This window comes from Bos taurus, chromosome 4 (assembly GCF_002263795.3).
Source record: "Bos taurus isolate L1 Dominette 01449 registration number 42190680 breed Hereford chromosome 4, ARS-UCD2.0, whole genome shotgun sequence".
Taxonomy (NCBI): domain Eukaryota; kingdom Metazoa; phylum Chordata; class Mammalia; order Artiodactyla; family Bovidae; genus Bos; species Bos taurus.
The window spans coordinates 111581582-111609059 of record NC_037331.1 but is presented as its reverse complement, the minus strand read 5'-3'; the positions used below and the strand labels follow the sequence as shown (position 1 = coordinate 111609059).

At 45.3% G+C, this 27478-nt stretch overlaps 1 protein-coding gene across 1 annotated transcript in view; it reads right to left on the bottom strand.

Annotated features, from left to right (window-relative positions):
• The window catches only part of CNTNAP2 (contactin associated protein 2), a 2325432-nt gene that overhangs the window by 141959 nt on the left and 2155995 nt on the right, over positions 1-27478 (bottom strand). Inside the window, exon 21 of the mRNA XM_024991213.2 lies at positions 27189-27322. Within this exon, the coding sequence (XP_024846981.1) occupies positions 27189-27322 (134 nt within the window). The remainder of the gene's footprint in view (positions 1-27188; positions 27323-27478) is intronic.

Below are 27478 nucleotides of genomic sequence, written 5' to 3'. Positions count from 1 at the left end.
TACAGACAATGGCTGTCACACGTCTGATTATGCTTCCCACGCAAAAGTGTGAACACCGCTGTCCCAGAATCCTTTGTGCCCTAACTGGCGATTCTTGCCTTAGCTGAACTTTTACAGCCCAAACATTCTAGCTGTTTCTCCAACTGTGAGCTCTTAGAACTTTCTGTGTTCCTTGTAACCACCTGGGGAAAAAGAAATCTCTTTTGTACCCTTTTGTTTTTCTGAAGTGAGTTTAATACCTGCTCAGGAGAGCATAAAGTAAGGTGTGGGTTAGAAGGAAACACTTTTGTCCTCCTATCCAGCAGGTCCTTCCTGTGGGAACTGCGTACAGTAGCTACGTGCTGGGGCACGAACTTCCGAAACTAGACTCGCTAGAGGTGGGTCAGCATGGGCAAAGCTGCAGGGTGCAGGCCTGCTTGGGGGGCGAGGAGCAGGGGGAGGAGAGGCAGGCCGGAAGTGTGGGGAGGGGACCAATCTCACTGGCCAGGAGGAGGACTGGCCGCTTTGAGGAATGATGGTTAATTATTAATGACCATCTACACTGGAATCTTGAGACTGCTTACTCGAAACCTAGAGCTTATTGAATATTCAAGATTAAGAGTCCAAGAGTCATCGCAGCTTAGGAATCTGGAGAGTTCTGACCTGCAGGACTGGTACTGTGAGTTTTTTTTTTGTGCCTGGGTATCTGGTAGCACTGTGATAAAAGTCTAAAAAAGCATGATTAAAGCCAACATTGGCATGTTCGACTACAATTTTGCAAAGTTTGCTATGATTTCAAGTGTTTCATTAATAAAACACATGTTCTGGCCAGAGAACCTTAAATATTAATATTTTTATACTTTATTGTTTCCCTGGGGCAGAGGCGACTATCAGTTCAGTCGCTCAGTCGTGTCCAGCTCTTTGCGACCTCATGGACTGCAGCATGCCAGGCCTCCCTGTCCATCACCAACTCCCGGAGTTTACTCAAACTCATGTCCATTGAGTCAGTGATGCCATCCAATCATCTCATCCTCTGTCGTCCCCTTCTCCTCCTGCCTTCAATCTTTCCCAGCACCAGGGTCTTTTCAAATGAGTCAGTTCTTCACATCAGGTGGCCAAAGTATTGGAGTTTCAGCTTCAGCATCAGTCCTTCCAATGAACATTCAGGACTGATCTCCTTTAGGATGGACTGGCTGGATCTCCTTGCAGTCCAAGGGACTCTCAAGAGTCTTCTCCAACACGACATTCAAAAGCATCAATTCTTCAGCACTCCGCTTTCTTTAGAGTCCAACCCTCACATCCATACATGACTCCTGGTAAAACCATAGCTTTGACGAGACAGATCTTTGTTGGCAAAGTAAGGTAACAGCTTTTTGATATGCTGTCTAGGTTAGTCCCTGTTGCTAAAGAGCAACTAACTGCTTTGGCGCCATCTGGTGGCACACATGGGGAACTGCTATGGTCCCTCCATCCACTTAGTACCTGTTGTTAGGGAACTTGGGGTTGCCGAGGGGAAGGGATAGTTAGGGAGTTTGCAGAGGTCATGTACACACTGCTATATTCAAAATGGATAACCAACAAGGACCTATTGTGTAGCACAGGGAACTCTACACAATGTTATGTGGCGCCTGCATGGGAGGGGGGTTTGGGGGAGAATGGACACATGTATATGTATGGCTGAGTCCCTTCCCCGTTCAGGAGAAACTACCACAACATTGTTAATCAGCTATGCCCCAATACAAAATTAAAATTTAGTTTGAAACAAACAAACAAAAAAAGGCTTCCTGAAATAGTTACATCATAACAGTATGTAGTAATCACTATGCTACCCTATATAGTACTTGACAGAGTCGGCTTTTGGCACATTTTATATTATTTTTACCCAGCTCATGTAAAATAAAATTGCTAGTTTGTCTCCATAGATTACTTTCATCTCTTCCCCTTCCTTCATATATGCAGCTGATGACTTGAACCCAAAGCTAAAATTTACCTATATTATATTAAAATTTATTTCTTTTGCTTGGAAGGATACAGACTACTCAGAAGTTTTTGAATCTTGATTGTGCCATCAGTGATTCTGCCTGGCGTTGGTTTATCTATAAATACCACTAACACCCTTGAGTCTTAATTCATTAATGAAGCGATTAATGAAAATACATTGGGCAGGAATCTCAGAGGGCAGTGATCTATCATTCTGATCCAAATCACTTTTTAGTTAAGAAAATCTTTTGTAACAACCGAGTCGGAAAATATGACAACCGCTGAAGATACACGGGAAGGCTTTAACGTTTATGGAGATTAAACTCCTCGTGTCTGCGGCAGTTCTGTGATGGAAGAGGACCACAGGAGGAGAGCTAAGAGGGAAGAGGAGTCCGCTCGAGTTTTCCTCGCCGCTCGTCTCTCTCTCACTCTCCGTCCTGCTTTGTACCCAGAAGGAAGGGTGTGGGAGGAAAGGATGAGGTGACGTGGCGGGGACGGTGCGAAAGGGAACAGCAGCTCTGGGACCTGCGGATGCGACCAAATTAGGGATCCTGGACTCTGGGGCGATGAGCTGTGGGATGCAGGTGGCTCTAGAAGCTGGAAAAGGCAAGGAAAGGGATTCTCCTCTCCGAGCTTCGGGGCAACCAGCCCAGTCAGCAGCAGGCCATCCACTCAGTAACGCTAACTGGCCTCCAGAACCGTAAGGCAATCCCTCAGGGTTACCCTAAATCCGCAGTAAATTGTTACAGCAGCAACAGAAAACCAATCCCCGGAATTAAAAGAAGAGCTTGTGACATTAAAACCAGGCCCGAACAGCGCCCTCTCCTGGCTTGCTTCTCAGACAACCACGCTAGTTCTGTTCCTGTCTTCCTGCCTCCCAGACAGAGATTGTTAATAAGATCGATTTCTGAGCTGCCCTGGCTTTTTGAGAGCATCCAGCCCTGCTTTCCGGAATCCTCCCCACATGAGCCCTGTTCCCAAAATAAGCTCTCCCTGCCTCTCTCCCAGTGACACCCCCATGGAGGTACCTGGGATGTGAGTCTCTTTGTGTCGGTAATCAATTTGTTGCCTCCTTTCAGTATATGCTCTATGATTAACGTGAGTTCCTTTAATTTCCTTTAAAGTGAGCAAAATATTAAACTTTTCTGGTTGAGGGCTCTGGAAGAAAAGCTACGACCAACCTAGACAGCGTACTAAAAAGCAGAGATATTACTTTGCCGACAAGGGTCCTTCTAGTCAAAGCTATGGTTTTTCCAGTAGTCATGTATGGATGTGAGAGCTGGACCATAAAGAATGCTGAATGCTGAAGAATTGATGCTTTCTAACTGTGGTGCTGGAGAAGACTCTTGAGAGTCCCTTGGACAGCAAGGAGATCAAACCAGTCAATCCTAAAGGAAATCAACCCTGAATATTCATTGGGAGGACTGATGCTGAAGTTCCAATACTTTGGCCACCTGATGTGAAGAGATGACTCATTGGGAAAGACCCTAATCCTGGGAAAGACTGGGGGCAGGAGGAGAAGGGGACAGAGGATGAGATGGTTGGATGGCATCACCGACTCAATGGACATGAGTCTGAGCAAGCTCAGGGAGGTAGTGAAGGACAGGGAAGCCTGGCAAGTCCATGGGGTCTCAAAGAGTCGGACGCGACTGAGTGACAGAATAACAAAGGGGGCCCTGGAGGGAAGAAAGGGCTTCTGGAAATTTCCAGTGCTGGCTTGAGGGTGGGGAGGTCTGCCTAGGGCCTGAGGTCTGCCTGAGCCTCAGACCCAGAGTGTGATCCTCCTGTGACCCTATGGCCTGGTACCCATCTGTTTCCCCTGGAAACCAGAGCCCCTGTGAGCCCTGTGTGGGCTGCGTGCTCTGAGGCCTCCTGCCTCCAATCTCACACATGCTCACACGTGTGCACACTCCTCCAACTCCACAGAGTGGCCTTTTGGTGGCTCAGCAACCCCAGACCAGCTCCAGCCTTGCCAAGCCAGAGCTTCTCTGCTCTCTGGGGTGCGGGGGGGAGACACGCACGCACGTGGTTTCTGTTTGAACCCAGGCCCACGTACTGAGCCGCTACTCTGTGCAGGGCTTTGTGCTGGGCTTTTCATGTCCTTATGTCATCTAACAGACATGACAAAAAGCATCTCAACTCAGAAAAGGAGTTGGCTAGCCGGACTGATAGGCTAACCCGGCTACACCTGGGTAACCACAAAGGCGACCTGTGAGTGACAGGCTCCTGAAACAGCCCCCGTGGCTCAACCGGGGAAGGAAGAGCTCAGCTACATTTTAAGTATTTACATTATAGGAGAGAATGCGTTAAATCAGATAAGGCAAGTACAGCTCAACCTGCAGAGCCTGAGAACACATCATATTAATACCGGTTCCCTCATGTTACCAGGTGGCTGCCACTCTGCCAGGGAACCCTGGCGCACTTGTCATGGTCAAGTGCGATCAGTTCAAGGCAATTTCTTCGGGGTCCAAGCGAGCTATTTCGCTGTACATTTAGCTGATGGTCATCTCACCGGCAGTTAAGAGGCAATGAGAGCTTGTGTAATAGAGGCGCATCAAAATTAAAGGCTGTGACATCATGTGCCCCAGGACACCCTTAAGGGGACACTCACTTGTGCGACATTTACCGTCACTGTGACTCGGGCTGGGGCTCCAGCCTCACACACTGAGTTCAGAGCTTTCGTGTCATCCAGGTATGATTTTGTGATTTCAGTTCACTGCCATTTTAAGCCACAGTTTGTCTTGGCAGAGTGGGAGGGGATTTCCTCACCCCGTTTGTGATTTGGGGGTGAAATGGAGGAGGTGGGGAAGGAGGAGGGAAGAAAGGCTGAGCTACAGTACGGTCACCTCTAGCCATCCGAGGGCCCGGCTCCCTGTATGGAGACACGCAGAAGGGACACGAAGCATCGCCCTGAGGACACGGAGAGTCAGTGACCCGCTCCAGGTCACAGACCGGAAGTGGCGAGGTCAGCCGTGAACCGATGTTAAACTCACAAGGAATGTTCTTTTCCAGAGACGGTTAAGGGTTGGGAAATAAAGTCTTTAAGAGACAGACCTTCCTTTCCTGTACATGTGCACAGGTTTCCTTTCAGAGTTATCAGGAGTTTTCATTTACGGCTTGATAAGCAATTTTAAAATGAGGAGCATTTACATACTTACTACTATTGCCATCATGCCTTCATTATTATGGAAATGTAGTCAGTACAATATATTTTGCCTCATAAGGTCTAGTGTGACTGAAATCCTGTGGTATTGATGCAATTAAAAGAATTAATGAGCCCATTAGGTGGCTTATTTTTATATAAAAAATTTCTCAAAACAGTAAAAAGAAGAAAAAAAAAGTGCTTTCAAATGTTAATCTACTTTCCTTGGCCTAACACTCCACCTACTGGAAAAACAGTGAATACTATTTAAAGCACGAAGTATTTAAAAAAGAAAACTGACTTTGTATTAATAAATCTGTATAATATTTATAAATATCAAAGGATAAGAGGAGAAATTCTCATTTCACAATTGATATAGCATTTTCAAAACAGCTAATTTCTAGGACTTTTATAGCAGGAAGTTCCCAAATACTTTATAATTTAAAAAAAAAAATCTCATCAGAGCATATTTAGGATTTTCAGGTTTGTCTTTTGACTTGTATATGAGAATTCAGATGATAACGATAAAGCATTAAAAATCAACATCTGAACCACTATCTAGTAATTACATTTCTGATTTCCTTCTCAGAGATCCAGTGTGAGAACAGCTCATGGTTTTAATATGCTTTTACATTTAAAATCACTTTAATAGCCATCAAAATTAATGATTACACACAGCGAGTGGTTTAGCTAATAATTAACACAATTAGCATCCGTTAAATCATTTCAAAGACGTATTTTCCTGAAAAGCTCAAGGCAAAACACATTTTTGATAAACTGTAAAATGACTTTCTGGGAATAAGGAAGAACAAATCAGTGGGTGCAAAAAGTCAGGGGGAAGGCAAAGAAGAGTGAAAAATTAAAAGTTGGGGACGGTCAGTTCTGAAAATAGGGATTCCAGATACAAAGCTCCCCAAATCATATAACATGATGGCTCAAATTTCTACTCGTCAAACAAAAAAGTAAAGAAATACAAGTGAGAACAATTATAAGAAATAATGTCGACATGACGAATACAACCGGGGCATTTTCTATCTCAGTCTTTATTGGCTTCTGCCCTCTTGGTTTGACCAGCATGTGTTTTCAGGAGTCGGTTGTTTAAATTTAGATCCTGGCAAATCCCTGAGTGTGTTGTGTGGGGGAAGTTTTCACGAAGCCAGCAATAAACTCGATGTGTTAGAACAGTCTGTCTGGGGCACGTACGGACAGGGAAACCATTGTAGGCTGGTGTGTGTGATGGTATGGCTGTCCCATTGTTTGTCTGCTGAGGCTGGGATTGGGGGTGGCTTCTCTGATGGTCAGGTTCTCGGGTGGGGGGGCCCTGGCTGTGACTGATCCAGATACAGGGACTGTCTTTGAAGATGAGCCCCTCGTGGACGTTCACAATCAGATCTTCAGAGTGAGCTTGAAGGCTGGCTTCAGCAGGCGTCTGCCAGCCTGCACTCCTGAGAAGGCTACACCTGTGCAGCCCTGGGCCACCTGGGTGGGCATGGATGACTGTCACAGGGTGACCCGACTGCTCCGGGGCTTGTGTGTGGGAGGAGGCATGTGTGTCTCTGTTGGTCACTCTTTGGAACTCCATGGGCTGTAGACCCCCAGGCTCCTCTGTCTGTGGAATTCTCCAGGCCAGAATACTGGAGTGGACAGCCATTCCCTTCTCCAGGGGATCTTCCTGACCCAGAGATCAAACCCTGGTCTCCTGCACTGCAGGCAGATTCTTTACCATCTGAGGCACCAGGGAAGAGGCAAAACCTTTGGCATGACCCTCAAATTCCTCCCCTGATTGTATCTCCTTCTAGGCACGTCTTTAAGTAAATGACATGACTCCTCATACCTCTTAACGCCACATAAGGGCTTTCGAGCGATTCTGCTGTCCGGCTACCCTGTGGAGTGAAGCTGAAGATGTGCCCAAGGAGGTGCTTACAGCTGGGAAAACCTCTTGCTACGTTTCAGTTGGGGAGGGATAAATTAGGAGCTTGGGCTCAGCAGATACACAGAGCACTAGGAAGGCAGGAAGAGATGGGGACGACAGAGGATGAGAGGGTTGGATGGCATCACCGACTCGATGGACATGAGTCTGAGCAAGCTCCGGGAGTTGGTGATGGACAGGGAGGCCTGGCGTGCTGCAGTCCATGAGGTCGCAAAGAGTCAGACACGAGTGAGTGACTAAACTGAACTGATGTAAAAAATAGATAATCAGCAAGGTCCTACTGCATAGCACAGGGAACTATAGTCAGTATCTTGTAATAATCAAGGAAAAGAATCTGAGAAAGAATATGTATATATATATAAATATCCTTTGGAGAAGGCGATGGCACCCCACTCCAGTACTCTTGCCTGGAAAATCCCATGGACGGAGGAGCCTGGTAGGCTGCAGTCCATGAGGTCGCTAAGAGTCGAACACGACTAAGGACTTCACTTTCACTTTTCACTTTCATGCACTGGAGAAGGAAATGGCAACCCACTCCAGTGTTCTTGCCTGGAGAATCCCAGGGACAGGGGAGCCTGGTAGGCTACCGTCTATGGGGTCACACAGAGTTGGACATGACTGAAGTGACTTAGCATAGCATAGCATAAGTATCCTTGCAACTAACACAACACTGTAAATCAACTCTACTTCAGTTAAAGGCAAAAAGAGTACATTCCTCACAACTGGTGACGTCAGGAGGGACAGGGATGATTCTAAGTTGGGTCAGAGGTTGATTCAATGGCCCATAAAGACCATTCTGATTCTAAAACTATTCTAAGCAAATATTACTACTGAAGTTTGCAGTTTACATTGCTGTTTATAAGGAAGAACTGGAAGCGGTTTGTGACAATCATTTTTTTTTTTCTCGTATCCAGGGAAGGATGCAGAAAAGGATAGCATCCTAATCAGATCTCTGGTGCCCAGGCAGTGCTAGTGTTAAAGAACCGGCCTGCCAATGCAGGAGATGTAAGAGACATGGGTTCGACCTCTGGGTCAGGAAGATCCCCTGGAGGAGGGCATGGCAATCCACTCTAGTATTCTTGCCTGGAGAATCCCATGGATGGAGGAGACTGGAGGGCCGCAGTTCATGGGGTCACAAAGAGTCGGAGGTGACTGGAGCAACTTAGCGCACATACTCAGATCTGGGGAAACTGAGGCACCAGAGGTTTGTGTCTGACCCAAGTCCATGGAGTCAGTGACAGCTATTTGACTTAATACACATGACTGTGTGCAGGCCACCAGGCTAAGGGTCATTAGATAGAACATTTCCTGGCTCCAAGCAGGTCTAGGACTTTAGAGCATGATCCGGTGCTGGTTATTTTTAAAGAGATGAACCTGCAATTTTGATCACAGTCACTCCCCTAACCCTAAAAGCTAATGGCATTCCTGAATAAATGGCATTCATCGATCAATGGTTCTTCTCTAGATGATGTTTAAAATACTGAGAAAATTTAAATGTTTCATGTCTAATCAGACTAAGGTTAGGGCTCTGCAGTTCTAAACCTATTTAATGAAATGCTTTTTCTTCCTTGTTGGCTGGCCTTCTAGGTTTGCTCATGTGCTTGTGGAACGATCCTCATATGTGGGCGTTTAAGTTAAGCAACTCTGGGAGCCTTTACTTTATTGATCTTTCTAAGGCACTGGCTTCAGTATTTAAACGAGTTTGAGTTTGTTTCTTTAATGGTCTTTCAATAAAGCTTAGGTTGACCTGGCTCCCTCTGCAATCATGACATGGTAATGGCAGAAAAAGACTAATAATAAACATGAACTCATTTTGTGTGGTTGAAAAGGTTACATTTCTATTGATTTTTAACTGTAAAATAAAGTCCTGGATATTAAGAAAGCTCAGCAAACACATTCTTTTTCATACAGAGGCTCTGTCTATATTACTTTGCCAGTAGTTTTTGGCCGCAATAACAACAGTCCAAAAAATTGGCAGTTATCAGAGGACTGATAAACACATCCTTTAAATCCTGTCCCAGGTGACAGCGTATAAAGGTGTATCAAAGAGATCGTTAAACACAGAGTGACCTCAGAATGTGGGGTGAAAGCCACGGGTCTCACGGCTCGGTGTGATGGCCAGTTCTGCTGACTTTACAGAAAGCAGGAAAGCTCTGCTCCCTGGAAACACTCGTCTTTTAAGGCTATGTTTGGAGCCTGTTGCAAGAAGTGGAGTGTGGGGAGGGGTGGAAGGATATAGCAGAGGTGGTGGCAGATAGGAAAGACTAGGAGAAATGAGGTTAAGGAATGTAAGGGGAGCTTTCACTTCTGCGAGCCAGCTGGGTGGGTGCATGTGTGTGTATGTCAAAGTTGTGACAAAATGGACCAAACAACCCTCCACCTGGGAGCCTGTTAGATTTAGCTTTGGACTTGGAGGCTGTTTTCAAATCTGCTCCAGAACAGGGCTGGGAGGATCTGTGGATCTTGAACCTCTCGGTAACCTCACACCCACTCGGTACTCCGCCCAGTTCCAGCTCTTTATTAATATTTTAGAGAAGGTTTGGACCTTGACATGTCAACATGGGCTCCGTTGACAATCTTGGGAAGAAAGAATACGTGGCTGAGAGGACTTGGCAGGAGGAAAAGTGCCAAGAATATCTCCCCAAGATTGGGTCCTCTACTTGCTCCTCTTCTCTATCATCAGTATCAGCAGTATAGCATCTAACATTTCTTGAAAGTCAACTCCAGGTCAGATCCCACCTTAGGTACGTTGCATATATTGTAGCCCAGTTGGCAAAGAATCTGCCTGCAGTGCAGGAGACCCGGGTTCCATCCCTGGCTTGGGAAGATACCCTGGAGAAGGAAATGGCAACCCACTCCAGTATCCTTGCCTGGAAAATCTCATAGACAGAGGAGCCTGGTGGGCTGCAGTCCATGGGGTCGCAAAGAGTTGGGCACGACTGAGCGACTAACGCTTACATATTACTTCACTGAATCTGCAAGCAAGCCAGTGGACACAGATTCTCCGTTGCCCCATTTTACAGTTGCAGAAACCAAGGCCCTGGGAGATTAAGTGATGTTACCTATAAGGACACATAGCTCCTGAGAGGCATAAGCCAGGGGTCTGGGGGCCTGCAGGGTCTGGGCTTCTCCACCGTGTCTGCTTGGACCCTGTGCAGCTGCAAAGCTGGGCTGGCAGGGTGCCCACAGCAGCTGCACAAAAACACTCCTGGGAACGAGCGGAGGGCAGGGGCACTCCCGCCTCACCTCTACGCGGGGTCCTTCTCGGCTTCGTCTTGCTGCCTCTCCTTCTGTGGGTCTCCTGAGTTACACGACGCACCTCTGGCTGCAGGACAGGTTTTCAGAGACGATCTCAACATTGGAGGTCGGAGGCTGCAGCAATCTGCCCGCCCCTTCTCCGCTGGCACCGCAGCCCACTTGTGGTCTCGGGCTTTGAGGTGAAGCACACGGCATGGGTAGATGCTACGAGGTCGGCTGTCCACACCCCGCCGTCATTCTCACCGGGGAGGTGTGGGCTCAGTTTTCTGTCTGTCCTCCAGGTTAACCTCTGCTGGCGGCCTGCCTGAGGATGCTGCGAGGGGTGGTCTTTTATGTCCACTTCCTGTTTGTTGTTTTGCTTGTTTTTTTGGGTCACGCTGTGCAGCATGAGGGATCTTGGTTCCCTGACCAGGGTTTGAACCCACGCCCCCCTGCATTGGGAGCACAGAATCTTAACCACTGGACTACCAGGGAAGTCCCCTCCGCTTCCTTTCTAATGCTCTTTCTCCGTCTTCACTTTTGAACAACTGGCTCAGACCCTTGCATCCACCCGGGGAAGTTTTTTTTATTACCATTTCCCTTCCAGCATTCGGATCACATTTCCTCGTCTCAAAGCTGTTAGAGTGAGGCTAATTCTTTTAGGTCTCAGGCGATGTCAGGGAAGAATGCAAATCAAATGCACCTTAGGAAGCAGAAAGGACCTGTGTGCTCTCAAATGCAGCCTGTGGGCTCAGAATCCATTACTGATGACCACGGTTTGTTCATTTATCCAGTCACTCAGCAAACCATTCTTGAGGCTCCAGTGCCCAGGGCTCAGGAACAGAGCTGTGTGAAGAAGAGGTGGGAGCGAACCCCCTGGGCTGTACCTTTGAACTTGGAGTCAAGTTCTCATTTACATAAGCGACCCCAAACCTCATGGCCATCCAAGTATCTCCCATTAGATGCAAATGACCCATGTTACAACTCCTGACTATTGATGTTGTTGTCCAGTCGCTCAGTCATGTCTGACTCTTGCGACCCCATGGACTGCAGCATGCCAGGCTTTCCTGTCCATCACCAACTCCCGGAGTTTACTCAAACTCATGTCCATTGAGTCGGTGATGCCATCTAACCATCTCATCCTCTGTCGTCCCCTTCTCCTCCTGCCTTCAATCTTTCCCAGCATCAGGGTCTTTTCCAATGTGTCAGCTCTTCGCATCAGGTGGCCAAAGTATTGCAGTTTCAGCTTCAGCATCAGTCCTTCCGATGTATAGTCAGTGTTGATTTCCTTTAGGATTGACGGGTTTGATCTCCTTGCAGTCCAAGGGGCTCTCAAGAGTTGTTCAGCACCACAGTTTGAAAGCATCAGTTCTCCGGCACTCAGCCTTCTTTCATTAGATGGGTGTTTTTAGAAACCTCACCTGAGCTAGTTTCACAAGAAGTTTTCGCTTCCCCACGTTCAGCACTGGTTCTGGCTAATGACCGCTAGAGGGCATTTCAGCATCAGCTCGGGACCCGCTCCCCGCCACCCATCCATCAATATCCTCCTGCTCAGTGTCAGGGCTGACTTTTCCCTTTACTGAACAGAAGGGCAGCGTGCCATCCTTCAAACCTCAGACTGCATGTGGAGACACACTTATTCTTCGGAGAGGAGACACATTCACGTGGGACAGGAACCTGCTTTCAGTTACTTGTGCTCGGGAAACACCTCTCTGCCCATCGCGCTAAAAAATAGCTTCGAGAATTACCATCTCTGAGAGTGATTTTTGTGCACCGCAGGTGGATATGAGGATATAATGCCTCACAGATTGGGCTTCAGTTTTCATGCCCGACAAAATAGAAATCTGGGAACCTTATTTTCTTTCTTGAGAGATGATTTATGAACTTAATGTGCTTCGGGGGGAAAAATGAACTCTCCAACCTTGGGCTTATAAGCTTTGGCTGCCTTCTGGAGGAGGAAAGCGAGAACTGACATCTCACACCCTAAACTGGATCCGAAATTGCATCGCAGCTGCTTTCCCAACTGAGCAGTGTGAGAAATGTAAAGCGAAGGAAACACATTTTTCTGCAGTGCAGGAATGGAGGTCCTGTCCGGCCCCAGAACGCATTATTCATTTGCAGATGAAATTGCTTCAGAAAAGAAATGAAAAACTTGCAGGTGTTGACATATTCATTAGGAGTCTTTCTGTTTCAGATCAGATGAGTTTGATGGGTTGAACGTATTTTTTTCTTTGGTTCCCCTCTGTAAATTTTATGATTTGCAGAGGAGCAAATATTGGATCCCTGTGGTATAAAATAAGTCCGATAATGTGGTCCTCGGGCCCCTCGTGGGAATGGTAAGGAGCAGTTTGAGAGTCTTCCTAAGTCTGCTCTGGTCCGTTCCTTCTGCCCCAGGATGATCAGTTTCCCCCTCTGCTGCGCTTCTTCAGCATGAGTTCATACTTCCACATTGATGTCCATGTGATGGCTGGTCTCCTCCATCGGACTGTGGCTCCGGGAAGCTCCAGTCATACTACCTGCCAAGAACACACGAGGTGCTGGGGACTGGCTCCCTGGGTTGAACAGAAAATCGATGGAACCTTGGTCCTGAAGGCCCTGTTGATAACGATCTGACAGCTGCTCTCTTGCTTTTTTGCTTTTAAAAAAGAGAAGCGGTTTGGGAAGGAAGGGAAGTAGCATCTATTGGGCCATAGAATATGCTAGATATTTTCATTTAACACACACACACAAGTCCCATTAAAATAGGCGGCCTTATTCCTATTCTACATATAAGTAAACAGAGAGTTAGGTAACTTGCCAGATAATACATTTGGGAAGAGGAGGAGTCTATCAATTAGGGTGTTTCAGAATGTCTTAGTAATGACTTCTGAATTTAACAATCCCAATCCGTGGGGGTCTTTGTTTAGACCCAGAGCATCCTCAAAGAGAAATCTTGCTTCATGAACTAAGGTCTTATTACTAGCCCAGACTGCTGACCCTCTCTTCTTCTGGATTCCTTGTCTATGATTTACACGCTGACTGGGAGCCAACTTGTTAATAAGTCTCTTCCAGAGGAGAAATAGGTGAGATGAGCTTCTATCATCTGAACTAAAGGAAATCAACCCTGAATATTCACTGGAAGGACTGATGCTGAAGCTGAAGCTCCAATACTTTGGCCACCTGATGTGAAGAGCTGACTCACTGGAAAAGACCCTGATGCTGGGAAAGAGTGAGGGCAGGAGGAGAAGGGGACAACAGAGGATGGGATGATTAGACTGCATCACCGACTCAATGGACATCAGTCTGAACAAACTCCAGGAGATAGTGAAGGACAGGGGAGCCTGGCATGCTGCAGTCCATAGGGTCCCAAACAGCTGGACACGACTTAGCGACTGAACAACAACAAATGCATTAATATATCAAGTGTGTATATATAGTTTTTTGTTTCTCTCAAAATATGAACTCCTTGAGAATAAAATATACATTTTGTCATTCTCCTCTGCTCCATCAACTCATCAAAATCTACCTGGATTTCTTGCATGTAAGAGGTTCATAGCATACATTTGTTTTTCTCAATGTATACTCAGTGAAGCTGATTCCATTTTAATTGCACTTCATAAGTAGCCTTATGGGGTGGTATTGATGACCATCTGATCATCAATAACTGATAACTGATTTTACCCAAGTCAGGATTAATGGATGGTTGCTGTTTGGAGTTTCCCATCATGCCATGGGCTGAGCGATGGACAAGGGTAAGAGATAATGTCAAGCAGATATCATTGTGTTAAATTCTTAGTGATCCTCATATAGTTTTAATATAGGAAAATTGCACTGTTAATGGAACATGGACATGCCAGGACCATGTTGAGAATGTTTTATCTGAAGCCGGATCTTCATCACACATCTCAACTGCACATCTCGAAATTGTGCCCTTATATTGTGGGTGCCCAGACCACTAAGCATAGAGACGGTCTTGGTGTAAAGGCTGGTCAGAACACATGGCAGGGGGAGGAATCCTTGGCACTGATGATTGCGTATCTTGTTTCTCTTTTTTGGAGACACTTCATCAAATATCCTACTTTCTGTTCAGAATTAAACATAGAAAACAGAAAACTAAAATACCCTTCGACAGGCCAAGCGCCCAGCCCGATCTCAAACCAAAATGACCTCAAACACAAAGTTAATGAGGTCATGAGGTTTTTGATGTGTGTCTTGCTTGTGAATAGGTTTATCTGGACACATGGAAGTATTGAAAACAAAACAGAATGAACTCTAATACAGACCAAACTGATGGGCCAGTTTCCAACAGACATCCCTGTCTGTTCCCTTCTCAGGTATCTTCTATAGAATTAAACCAGTGTAAGAGCTCCCCTGCTGGCTCAGGGGTAAAGAATATGCCTGCCAAGCAGGAGATGCAGGTTTGATCCCATGGTTGGGAAAATGCCCTGGAGAAGAAAATGGCAACCTACTCCAGTGTTCTTGCCTGGGAAATCCCATGGACAGAGGAGCCTGGTGGGCTACAGTCCATGGGTAAAAGACACAAACACAGCTCAGCAAGTAAAAATCAACAACAGCGATATGAGAAATGAATAAAAGATTGACTGATGTCCTCCACAGAATCAAACATCTGAGTCAGTCTTCCACGAAAGCAGAAAGTGAAGCAGGAATACACTTGCCGAGAACCCCAACAGACAGCCCGTTCCGTGGGTCAGCCAGAGCACCGGGAGGGAAGGATTGGAGACTCCAAAGGGCTCATCACTATTCCTACAACCTCCTCCCTTCTGTCAAACCCACTTTGAGTGCACAACCTAGGCGGTGAGCTCATCGTCCAAGTAGAGAAACACTAAATTAGCCAAAGGGAAGACGTTACAGACAGTGTAATTTCAGAGCAGGGCCTTAGACTAGTGAGGTCAACTTTCTTTATTTGTTCTGACATCCCTGAAAAGATTTAATGCATCCCAACAGTGTTGTTTTCTTTCATAAAGACTTGAACAACCTCTGATATTAAAATTTTTCAGTTGTGTTTACAGCAATACACTTTTTTAATATTGTTCTTTATTGGCAGAAAGTTTGAGGGTAATAAAGACACACGTTTTTAAATAATTCATCTGAGTTTTGGCATCTAATTTCAGGCCAGGCTCCACAGTAGCACAGGAAAGAAGGACACTCAAACGAAAGTACCGGAGGTTATGTCCATGCTTCCTGAAGAACTGATGGGGAACTTTCCAGGTGGCACACACACAGGCCTGAGAGTAGGGCCACTTACTTCTTTTTCACTTAGAAAAGTGATTCTAAGTGATTTTGACATCCAGCAAATCTCAATAGGCTTTTCTTTTATTTCTTTTAAAAAAATATGTTTTTCCCCTAGTACATTATCTTTTTCTAAGAAGACTCTCATATAATTTGGTATCTCAAAAAATGACTATACCTTTTCATCAATTGCAGCAGGCTACATATTTTGTATCTTGTTTAGCACACACACTACTGATACTTTGTTTTAAAGGTTCCATGTCATTAGCTTTTTTTAAACACTGAGGTCGGGTTGCACGCACTTGTCTACACCTTCCATTTATCCCCTAACAACACTTTGTAGAAACTGTGCTGAGTCAGTTTTCCAAAGTAGGTGGATATATTTGAGGAAGGGTCCTCTATTGTCTGTGACCAGGCCACCTAATCCACAGTCAGTTTAATCACTAGTTAAATTAGAGTGTTTAGGGTCTGGGCGTGGGAATCAGGCAGATCTAGGTTTGGATCTCAACTCGACCCCTTGCTGACCTTTCTATGTCTCTGTTTCATCGTCTATAAAATGGGAATAATGGTACTTATCTCACAGGAACGTGATTTACATCAAGTGCAGCCTGTAAAGCACGAAGACAGACTGGTACACTCAAGAACTGTTAATTGTCTTTACAACTACAACTAACACCATCAGTGTTATTACTATTGCCTTAATAGGCTTTTCCTGTGGAGGGTTGAGGAGGAATTCCTGGCATCTTTATTAATATTCATGAGAAAAGCTACTTGCACCAAATCATCTTTATAAGCAGATCCAGCAATTTCTTAAAGATTTTTTTTAAAAATATGGACCTTTTTTATTAAGTCCTTATTGAATTTGTTACAACATTACCTCTGTTTTATGTTTTGGCTTTTTTGGCTGCGAGGCATGTGGGGTCTTAGTGCCCCAACCAGGGGTTGAACCTGAGCTCCCTCATTAGAAGATGAAGTCTTAACCACTGGACCACCACGGAAGTCCCCCAGCAGTTTCTAAAGAGCTTGCTCTATCAGCCTCTCGTCCTGGAGCTCCTACAGGCACGTTTCACCCCCCAGCTGCAGGTGGCGCCCTCTGAGCCACGTGGGAGGCTGTCTTATCGCCTCCTGGGTTGTTCTCTGCACCTTCCCGTCTTTAAACACAACCCTGCTCCAAAGAGTTTATCAGACAAATGTGCTTCTCCCCATCTCCCACCACGACCCTAACTGACTTCAAACACTAACTCCCCCCAGTGATTTACTTTTACTTAAAACTCTTAAAAACTTTCAAAAGTTTATAAGGCAAGCTGAGAGGGGTGAGCGTGGGACTCTTGATGGCTCTCAAAAGCAACAAAGAGGCAATGGGGTGAGCGGTGACCAGCCCCGGTGGCAGGGAGGGGCGGGGGGTCTGGTTATATGGGTTCTAGATAGGAGTTTGTCTGTCGCAAGCACTGGGATCTAACTGGTCACCTGGATGTCCTCTATCTCAGTCTTCCCATCCTTCTAGTGGGCTAATAGTACCAGAGGCTCCCAACTCACAAGGCTGAGCATCCCAAACAAAGATACATATGGATATATTGAACATCGCATAACATGATGACTCAGGCCCTTCTAGTACAGACAGAATTTCTCCTGGCTTGAAGAAGTTACTTGAAACAGCTTACAACTGAACAGTTCTCCACATCCCAAAAGTGGTGCCCTCATCAGTGTTTCATGTTAATTAACATATATGGCTCCCCTATAAGTCCATAATTGAATTACTTCTCATTTTCTGCCATTAAAATTTCTCCAACAATTTTCATGGAAATCTGTTTTATATCATTTTGACCCACAAAAAGCCAAACCTAGTTAGTATATACAACTTGATGAGTCTGGAGTTAAGTATATGCCCATGAACCCATCACCACAATCTATGAATTTCTTTTGTTACAGTAGCTAATAGAACCCCAACGAATACACAAATGAGCACTTTGAAGCAGAGTACTGACATAACAGAAACCTAAAATTTGTAGCATATCCTGGGGTATGGATATTAGGGGCTAGAAAGATGGACAATAAAGATATGCAATAAAATGCTTTATAAAGCTGTCACCTCACATAACCCGGAAGACAGACTTAGCCTGTGCCCTGTGGATTTCGGGAAAGTGCTTGGAAAGAGCCAGAATGGTCACAGTAATGGGTTGCTTCTTGCTGCCCATGTCAAGAAAGAGATGAGTTCAGAAAAAAAAGTGACCGGTGTCCAAACATCTATGCGAGGGATAGAGAAAAGTTCAAAACTTTACTGCTTCACACCAGAGAATAAGGAATAAAACTGCAAAAAGCTTTGACTAATGAAGGCACAGTTAGATTTTCCAGCTCAGCAAACTAATTCCGCCCCACGGGCGAAGTTAAAATTAAAAGTCTTTGTCCCCCACATAAGCCTTTTGTTTCAGATGGCCACGGCCTTCAGAGAGAGGCATGGTTCTGGGGAAGTGAGTAATTATGTTGGTCCAAGAACCATGCCTAGGAAAGAATGTAGGGTTATCTACTGGTATGAGAAACTGACCAGAAGTGGATAGGTCAGAAGCCAACTCAGGCTTTGAAGGAATGATATAGGCAAAGAAGCCACTGGTCTGGTCTGCAGAGGCTTGTGAGTATAAAACAACTCTCCGAGCAACTGACATCTGCAGGAAATGGTCCCTGAAAGCCCTAGGAATGATTATCATTGTCGCTCATGGCCAAGGGCGGCCACAGGGGGTCCTCAGAGTGTCTGCGTGCGTGCCAAGTCCCTTCAGTCTTGTCTGACTCTTGGCAACTCTATGGACTGTAGCCCACCAGGCTCCTCTGTCCATGGGATTCTCCAGGCAAGAATACTGGAGTGGGTCGCCACACCTTCTCCAGGGGTTCTTCCTGACCCAGGGATTGAACCCGTGTCTCTCACGTTTCCTGCGCTGGCAGGCGGGCTCTTTACCACTAGCGCCACCTGGGAAGCCCTGTACCTGTGCTTAGTCGCTCAGCCGTGTCCGACTCTGCGACCCCATGGACTGTAGCCCGCCCTGCTCCTCTGTCCATGGGGATTCTCCAGGCCAGGATAGTGGAGAGGGTTGCCATTTCCTTCTCCAGGGGATCTTCTCAACCAGGGATTGAACCTGGGTCTCCTGCACTGTGGGTGGATCCTTTACCAAGTGAGCTACCAGGGAAGCCCTAGTAAACGCTATCTAGCGTGGTTACAGACCACAGGACTTTCCTCTTTAAAAAATATGTCTGACATAAGGTAGACTGTCACTGGGTTAAGCCACTGACATATTGGGTTGTTACAGCAACTGGCGTGATCCTGGCGTCTGTGTCTTTTTCTTGATCCCTGGAGTTTAGAATGCACTGTGTGCTGCTATTGTTGGTAAATTCTGACCATTTTTTAGGATTCATATTCAATATACAACTCAATTAGCAATCGACGCAACAGTTTTTATACAATTTTGTTGAAGTTATGATTAATAGCGGGTAAGAAATTGATCATACTGAAGAGATGGAATTCAGTGACTTGGAGGAATATTTGTTTTGAAGACCCCTGAAGAAAACAGCTGAAGTCATGTTGTTCATGGTATAACAGTCTGGGGGCCTGGTCATCATTTGTTTCTGGGGATTTAGAGTTTTTTTTTTTTTTAAAGAAAGTCCTTATTTTACTTGTAGCAAATCTGTTAGCTTCTTCTTACAAAAGACAGGAGGGCCCTCCAGTTAGATGGAAGCCAAAATGATACATCTTACCATCTGTTCATTTGATTTTTAGAGAAAATGGACTCAGAGACCACAGCCCTGAACCCTCCATTGTATAACCTCTAGAAACCCTCACATATGTGAGGTTAATTCAAAGATGTGGTTAATTCATTTTTCTTTTGAGCTAATTTTACCCTTGGATTAGGCCAGGATATCAGAAAACCGTGTCATCTGGGCCCTTGTCCTCTTCATTTCCCATCTACCTTACTGACTGCAGACTTGTTTGGGCTGAAATCCACTTTTAAATGATGCTTGGCTTTCCCAAGGAAATGCTACATCAAGCAGGTTTGTGAAAAACACATATGTTGCAGAAACCCTGCTGAAGGGCCCTGTGCACCACGTCTCTAGGGATCCATTATATAACAGAGGGGACGAAGGGCCTTCAGCTATCAGTGTTTTGTTAAAAATCTGAAGAAATGTAGCAAAATGCCAACATTTTTAATGTCTGGATGGTGGGTCTGTAGGTGTATGTTTTATTATTCTCTGTGCTTTTGTGTATTTTTGAAGTATTTAGTAATGAGAACAACATCACAGTTTCTAACTGGCCAGAGATATCCACTTCCAAAATGTTACGACCACCCTCCTAGACATTTCTCTAGTAAGTGATTCGAGTAAGAGCACATGGAAGCCGTAAGGTGTGATAGACTTAGGTTCATCTAGGCTTTTGCCACTCACTGCTTCCTGACCTTGGGTGATCTACAGCACACTCGGAGCGGCAGTTCCCCCATCTGTAAAACGGGTACATTCCTCATAAGCCTCTTGTGAAGACTCAGTGAGCGAATGTGTGCCAAGTGCTAGCACAATGCCTGGACCACTGTCATCACCAATTAAACATGAGCTACCATCATGCATGTGATGTTGCAAAGTGAACCGTGCTATGGGCAGCTTGCTATGCCAGTAAATACAATCCATGGTAGACAAGAAAAGAAAAGGATGATAGAGTAAGAAAAATTTCAATTCTCTATAAGAACTGGTACATTTTGCTCTTATGGGCTGTGGACTTCTGGCCACCAGAAGTCCAAACTTACACACATGGATAAGACCTGACCTGGGTGACTGTATTCTGCTCCTTCCTTGTCTTGGGGCCCTACTTTTTGTGACTTGCTTTAATCCTCAGTTTCATTTAGTTCTTGTTGTGCTTAGTGGCTCAGTCATGTCTGACTCTTTTTGACCCTTAGGCCGTAGCCCATCAGGCTTCTCTGTTTAGGTGTCATTTTCTCCTCCCTGGGGAATCTCCCCGACCTAGTAATCGAACCCACATCTCCTGCGTCTCCTGCATTGCAGGCAGATTCTTTACCTGTAGGTACTCCATATAAGAGTGCTGTACTCAATATGCCAGCAAATTTGGAAAACTCTGCAGTGGCCACAGGACTGGAAAGGTCAGTTTTCATTCCAACCCCAAAGAAAGGCAATGCCAAAGAATGCTCAAACTACCACACAATTGCACTCATCTCACATGCTAGTAAAGTGATGCTCAAAATTCTCCAAACTGAAAGGTTGTTGTTGAATCACGTGAATACACCGGGATTCTTGGCCCCCAGAGGAGAAGAATTCAATCCGGGGCCAGAGACGAGGCTTGATCGCTCAGAGCTTTTGTGTAATAAAGTTTTATTAAAGTATAAAGGAGATAGAGAAAGCTTCTGACATAGGCATCAGAAGGGGGCAGAAAGAGTACCCCCCTGCCGGTCTTTAGCTGGATGTTATATAGTCACTAGCAGTCTGTTAATGAAAGAAAGGAATATCTTAAAATTCAGAATGGCACCAGGCCCCTCACCCATAAGATGCATTTTGGGATAAATGGTTTATCCTGGGCCATAAAATGATTAACTTGAATCTTGAAGAAGGGCAGACCACCATACAAATAGTTTCATTTACATAGATTAGGGGAACAATATTCATACTGGCTTGTCAAGTAGGTTCTGGGCCAAGAGGCGAACCGACTTGGAGACAGAGTTTGGGGTAAAGGCATAGTACATTAGCATAGCTTAAGACAAACATTTCCATAAGAAAAAGGCATTGGTTATCTCTAGACTCGAGAATAGCTAACTTCAGGCGAAGCCGGGTGTCATTATGGCAACACAATATTTTAAGAGAAACCTCCCTTTAAATTTGTATAGAGAAGGAAAAAATATTGCTAGTTTGTTTCCTCCTGCCGCTTAAGAGAGATAAAAATGTCTGACACTTGCAGGCTATTTCCTCTATTTGGAGACCCCTGGCCTTCCTGCCTGTTACCCTCTCAAAACTTCAACAGTATGTGAACCAAGAACTTCCAGATGTTCAAGCTGGATTTAGAAAAGGCAGAGGAACCAGAGGTCAAATCGCCAACATCCCTGGATCACAGAAAAAGCAATAGAGTTCCAGAAAAACATCTACTTCTACTTTATTGACTATGCCAAAGCCTTCAACTGTGTGGAGCACAACAAACTATGGAAAATTCTTCAAGAGATGGGAAAACCAGACTGCCTGATCTGCCTTTTGAGAAATCAGTATACAGGTCAAGAAGCAACGGTTAGAACTGGACATGGAACAACGGACTGGTTCCAAATTGGGAAAGGAGTATGTCAAAGCCATATATTGTCACCGGGCTTATTTAACTTATATGCAGAGTACATCATGAGAAATGCCATGCTGGATGGAGCACAAACTGGAATCAAGATTGCTGGGAGAAATATCAATAATCTCAGGTATGCAGATAACATCACCCTTATGGCAGAAAGTGAAGACAAACTGAAGAGCCTCCTGATGAAAGTGAAAAAGCTGGCTTGAATCTGAACATTAAAAAAACTAAGATCATGGCATCTGGTCCCATCACTTCATGGCAAATAGATGGGGAAACAATGGAAACAGTGGGAGACTTTGTTTTCTTGGGCTCCAAAATCACTTCAGATGGTGACTGCAGCCATGAAATAAAAGATGCTTGCTCCTTGGAAGAAAAGCTATGACAGACTGAGACAGCATCTTAAAAAAGCAGAGACATTACTTTGCCAACAAAGGTCCATCTAGTCAAAGAATATGGTTTTTCCAGTAGTCATGTACAGATGTGAGAGTTGGACCATAAAGAAGGCTGAGTGCTAAAGAATTGACACTTTTGAACTGTGGTGTTAGAGAAGACTCTTGAGAGTCCCTTGGACTGCAAGAAGATCAAACCAGTTAATCCTAAAGGAAATCAGTCCTAAATATTCATTGGAAGGACTGATGCTGAAGCTGAAACTCCAATACTTTGGCCACCTGATGCGAAGAACTGACTCATTGGAAAAGACCCTGATGCTGGGAAAGATTGAGGGCAGGAGGAGAAGAGGACAACAGAGGATGAGATGGTTGGATGGCATCACTGACTTGATGGACATGAGTTTGAACAAGCTCTGGAGTTGGTGATGGACAGGGAAGCCTGGCGTGCTGCAGTCCATGGGGTCGTAAAGAGTTGGACACAACTGAATGACTGAACTAAACTCCTTATAAATCACCTTAGATACCCTGTGCAATGTGGTTGGGATGAAAGGAAGGAATGAAGAAGGAAGGGAGAAGCCAGAGATGGCAGGCAGGAAGGAAAGTAAGAAGAAAGGATTCGCAGCACAAGACTTTGAAGTCATTCCTTGTAATGTTCAGTTCTTCGATGCATGTTAACTGGCACATATTTTCATCAGATACAACGCTTTGTTCAGGTGCTCTCTACCTGCTCAGGGTTTGTTTTACATCTGACTGGCATTAAGCCTTTAGCTATTATCACTGGTGCGACTGTGAGTTTTTGTAAACGATGCCACTTGAGGGTTGTCACGGGCTCTGGTTCACGTTGCTGTCTGCTAACTCCGAGAGTCAGTTCTTCATTACCTATGTGGAGATTGGGCACTTTGTTTTTTGGCAGCAAATGTTTCATCCAAGGTCAATTTCCCTCAAGTGCTCAGCACCATTTCAGACAGTGTGTGCTCAGGGAATGCAAATTAATTTAATGTTAGCTTTAGCCAAACCCAGCTAGGAAAGCCAACCTGCTTTTAAAAACACTATAAACGTTGATAAACATCATCTAAATTATATGATGTTTGTATATGTAGAAACATATAAAATTTCACCTTAATCCCAAAGGCGTCATTCCACAGCATTTTAAATTCATCTTAGGCTTATTTTTGCTCTTTGATTAGAAGTACATTTTAATTCGAAATTATTTACGTATATTTGTCGTTATATTTTATTGTAACTGGGGGTTATCAGAATAGATGGAGGATACATGTGTTTTTTTTTAAAGTCACTCGGTCATGTCTGACTCTTTGTGAGCCCATGGACTATACAGTCTATGGAATTCTCCAGGCCAAAATACTGGAATGGGTAGCCTTTCCCTTCTCCAGGGGATCTTCCCAACCCAGGGACCAAACCGGATATGTGTTTTACATTTTTGTTCAATTATAAAAATGCAACACACATTTGTAATAAGAAATGAGGAAATATAGAAAACTCTAGAGGAAATGAAACTATTTATAATCCTTTACACAGAAATAATCACGATTAACATTTCATTATATTGTTCTCCATGCATTCTTGAGGTTGTAGGAGTTCTCAAGATGGATTTGTAGATTGTTCCCAGGAAAAAGAAAATTGGAGTATTTTTGGGGGGTTCTAAAGGTACACCTGGAGTTATGTCCACACTCAACAGGCTCCCTTGCCTGAAAGAAAGCAGGCTGTGGACCCAGGGAGCCCACCAGATCCGCTGGTCTGAAAGGAGGCACCGTGTGCTTTCTTCCTCCACTGTATCCACCTCTGCTTTCAATCCAGGCTGAGAAAGACCAGAGCCCTCCAGACCATGAAGTCTGTTCAGGCTGGATTCAAGTGGGTGACGGCATCTGGCTTTCTAAGTATGTCCAGAAATCTCAGGGCGATTGCACTCCATTGTGTGACAGAATTGAGGCGGGCAGGGCTTTCCAACCCCCTGGGCACAATTTCTGTGGCTGAATTTGCTCCATGTCTTTTTTCTTTTTTAAAAAAAGATTTATTTTTTTTTTTTTGGCTGTGCTGGGTCTTCATTGCTGTGTGGGCTTTTCCTCTAGTTGTAGTGACCAAGGGCTCCTCTCTAGTTGCAGTGAGCTGGCTTCCCATTGCAGTGACTTCTCTTGCTGCAGATCATGGGCTCTAGGGTGTGTGCACTTCTGTAGCTGCGGCTCCCCGGCTCTAGAGCACAAGCGAAATAGTTGTGTATCACAGGCTTAGTTGCTTCGAGGCACGTGGGATCTTCCTGGATCAGGGGTTGAACCCGTGTCTCCTGCATTGGCAGGCAGATTCTTTACCACTGAGCCACCAGGGAAGCCCTGTTCCATGTCTTTTAGAATGCTTCCTGCTTCTGTCTTCTTTACTACAAAGCGTTATGTGGCCAGTGTTTTTCATCCTCATCCACATCTTCCTTTTCCTGGAGCTCTAGTCCTGTTCCTTGGAGGACTCTCCCCCAAATTCCCCACTCTGATCATGAGGTCTGATTGTGGGCCATCAGTCACTGCACCCCGCTCCCCAAGATAGAGTGAGTGTGGGACCCCAGACCAGCCAACCAGAGACTTCCCCTGGGTTTTAAAATGAGAACTGAGACTCTAGGACCTTCCTTCCGACAGCAAAACTGGGAAGACACGTGCCCAGGACTTCAGTATCTGGGTCCATTACATCTGGAAGATGGAGCCTTCCAGAGAAGAGTTAATCCAGTTGTTAGACGGAGGTGGGCAAGCAGAGATGAAGTACGGAGAGAGAGAGAGGCAAGAGCAGAGAGGTGCTCACTGGAGGCCTAGTCTTTGTTTGAATCCTCCAGGTCTTCTGGATTCTGTTTCAAAGTTGTGATTTTCCTCTTCTTTCCTGTCTTTTTATAACCTACCCTAGGAATTTCCCCTACAAATGAATTCTGAGTTGGTTTTCTGTCATTTGCAACCAGAAGAACCCAGAGCAATAGAAGCAGACCCCACCTCCCTCCGGCCCTCCTCAGTGCCCTGGACTCTGCAGGCCTCTGGCTCCTGTATTGTCTGGACTTCTCGGCCTCTCCCTGCCTTAAAATCTCCAAGTCCTTAAAATAGTCCATCCTTCTCCCCTTCTTCAGGGCAATCTCTGATTCACTGCAGCAGATAGCAGCTCTGATTTAGCTGATATCTGTTCTTCAAGAGTTTCTGGTTGGTTCCAAAGATTTCCCAGTTGGTGGAACTTGCCAGAAGGGAGGCCTTCTTGACCTACTTTGCTTCAGACTCTCATTTGGGGAATTGTACCCAGAAATGGAATTATTTAGCTTATCACCTGGACTCTCCTCTCCCACTCACCCCACCCTCATCTTTGCTGAAGTTCCTCAACCCACAGGGCTCAGCCCCAACACACGAGGCATTTTCTTGCAAAATTCCACAGGGGAATCAGCTGTCTTCCATGACACTGTCCTTCAAGCTGACTGCTGAGCTTTTTTAACTTTTAATATTATTTTGCAGTGGCGAAATGGCAAGAGAATCACTTTCTTTGAGAGGGGTGACAGATGGCATAGTTTAAACTAAGTGAATGAGTCTAATCAAAATCCAGTAAACACAATGTTGGTAGATGGTATTAAAACATTTGTATCCTATAATGGTATAAACCATACTAACCCTGAACTTGCTGTCTCTTCTGAATCAGACTTGAGTTTGTGGTGAAGGATGGGGGCAGTTTACTCTGTAAGTAATCTGTAGCACCTCTCGTGTGTGAAGAACTGCGCTGGGCTCAGCGACTGTCCGTCACTAAGAGAGAACCTTATTTACACTCCATCTGATTGACTGCACAATAAGCTGCTTCTGCACGTTGTCATTTTCCTAGGAAAGGCCTCTCCTGAAAACGCTCTCTAGCATTTCCTGCTAAAGGCCAAGTGTAAACTCCATATCGAGTTATGAATTTGACATTCACCAGGGCTCAAAAAGAGATGGGGCCTGTGCTGATTCTTTGCAACCTGAACTTCCCACGGCAACGAGCTGAATCCGAATGAGGTCGGAGAGGCTGCTGAGCCCCTGCCAAAAGGCACTCCGCTCGGCTGACAAAACAGCATCCCCCTGCCGTTCTTCTTCCTGACAGGTATCTATTTTGAACTCCTTCTAGAGAACGCAGTGACAGTTCCAGCCTTGATCTTTGGCTCAGTTCCCGGGGAGACCTCATGTCATGTTTGATTCATGGTGTCTCCCAGGCTGGCTTCTTCATTGTAAAAATCAGTGGTGGTGTGGGGGGGGAGGGACAATCAATGAACCTGAAATAAAATTTGAGTGTCATAATAAAACTATCCCTTTGTGTACAAAAAGCCCACAACCAGAGTCTGAGATGCTGGGAAAGGTATGTGTACAGAAGATGTTTAAGGCAAAGCATCTATAGAAGGAAAAAAAAAACAGTTATTCACACTGCGCTAGAGTTGTGAAGGAAGTAGGTCAGATAAACCAAAATAACCTTTGCTGGGAAACGTGATAAGCCTCAGACATCTGAGACCATGGAGGGTAAAGATGCTGCAATGGATAAAAGCAGAAGGCTGATAGATGTGCAGGTCTATACACAGGAAAAGCTACGAAGAATATATGGAGCAAACATTTATTCTACCTTCTCCCAAGAAATCTCTTCTCCATCAATACCATCATTGTCTTTCCTGTACCAACTGCATATCTTTCTACATCACTGGTTAGCAATTTGTAGAAGAATGTATTAGAAGCATCTCTTCCACCTGCTCCAACCACCCAAAACCAAACTGAAAACAAACAAACAAAAAAACCCCAACAACAGCCACGTATGACAGAGGGAGAAGGAAATGGCAACCACTCTGGCATTCTTGCTTGGAGGATCCCATGGACAGAGGAGCCTGGCGGGCTGCCGTCCTTGGGGTCGCAAAGAGTTGGACATGACTGAGTGACGGAGCACTCACTCAAGTGCGACAGCGGGCAGAGACCGCAACACAGTATGACAGATGACAGAGGAGTAACACGTGCGTACCTTGAGAGTGATGGTCCTCTCACGACGGGTGATGTTAACGCTGTGGGGCTGGCCGTTAGCCATGCTCCGGTGGTCCACGTCAATGTTATAGGGCTCCCGGGTGCCACCCAGGTTGTACCGGACCTGGAGGCTTCCTGCATAGAGAAAAGGAAAGAGACTCAGTCGTTTCTCTGCCCTGGATTTCATATTAATGTCACGCCCCCAGCCCTGGGGTCTTGTTTCCACTAAACGCGGCTTCGATGTCCATCAACACGATTGCCGTTCTGCATTCTGAGCCCCTAGCTCAGAGG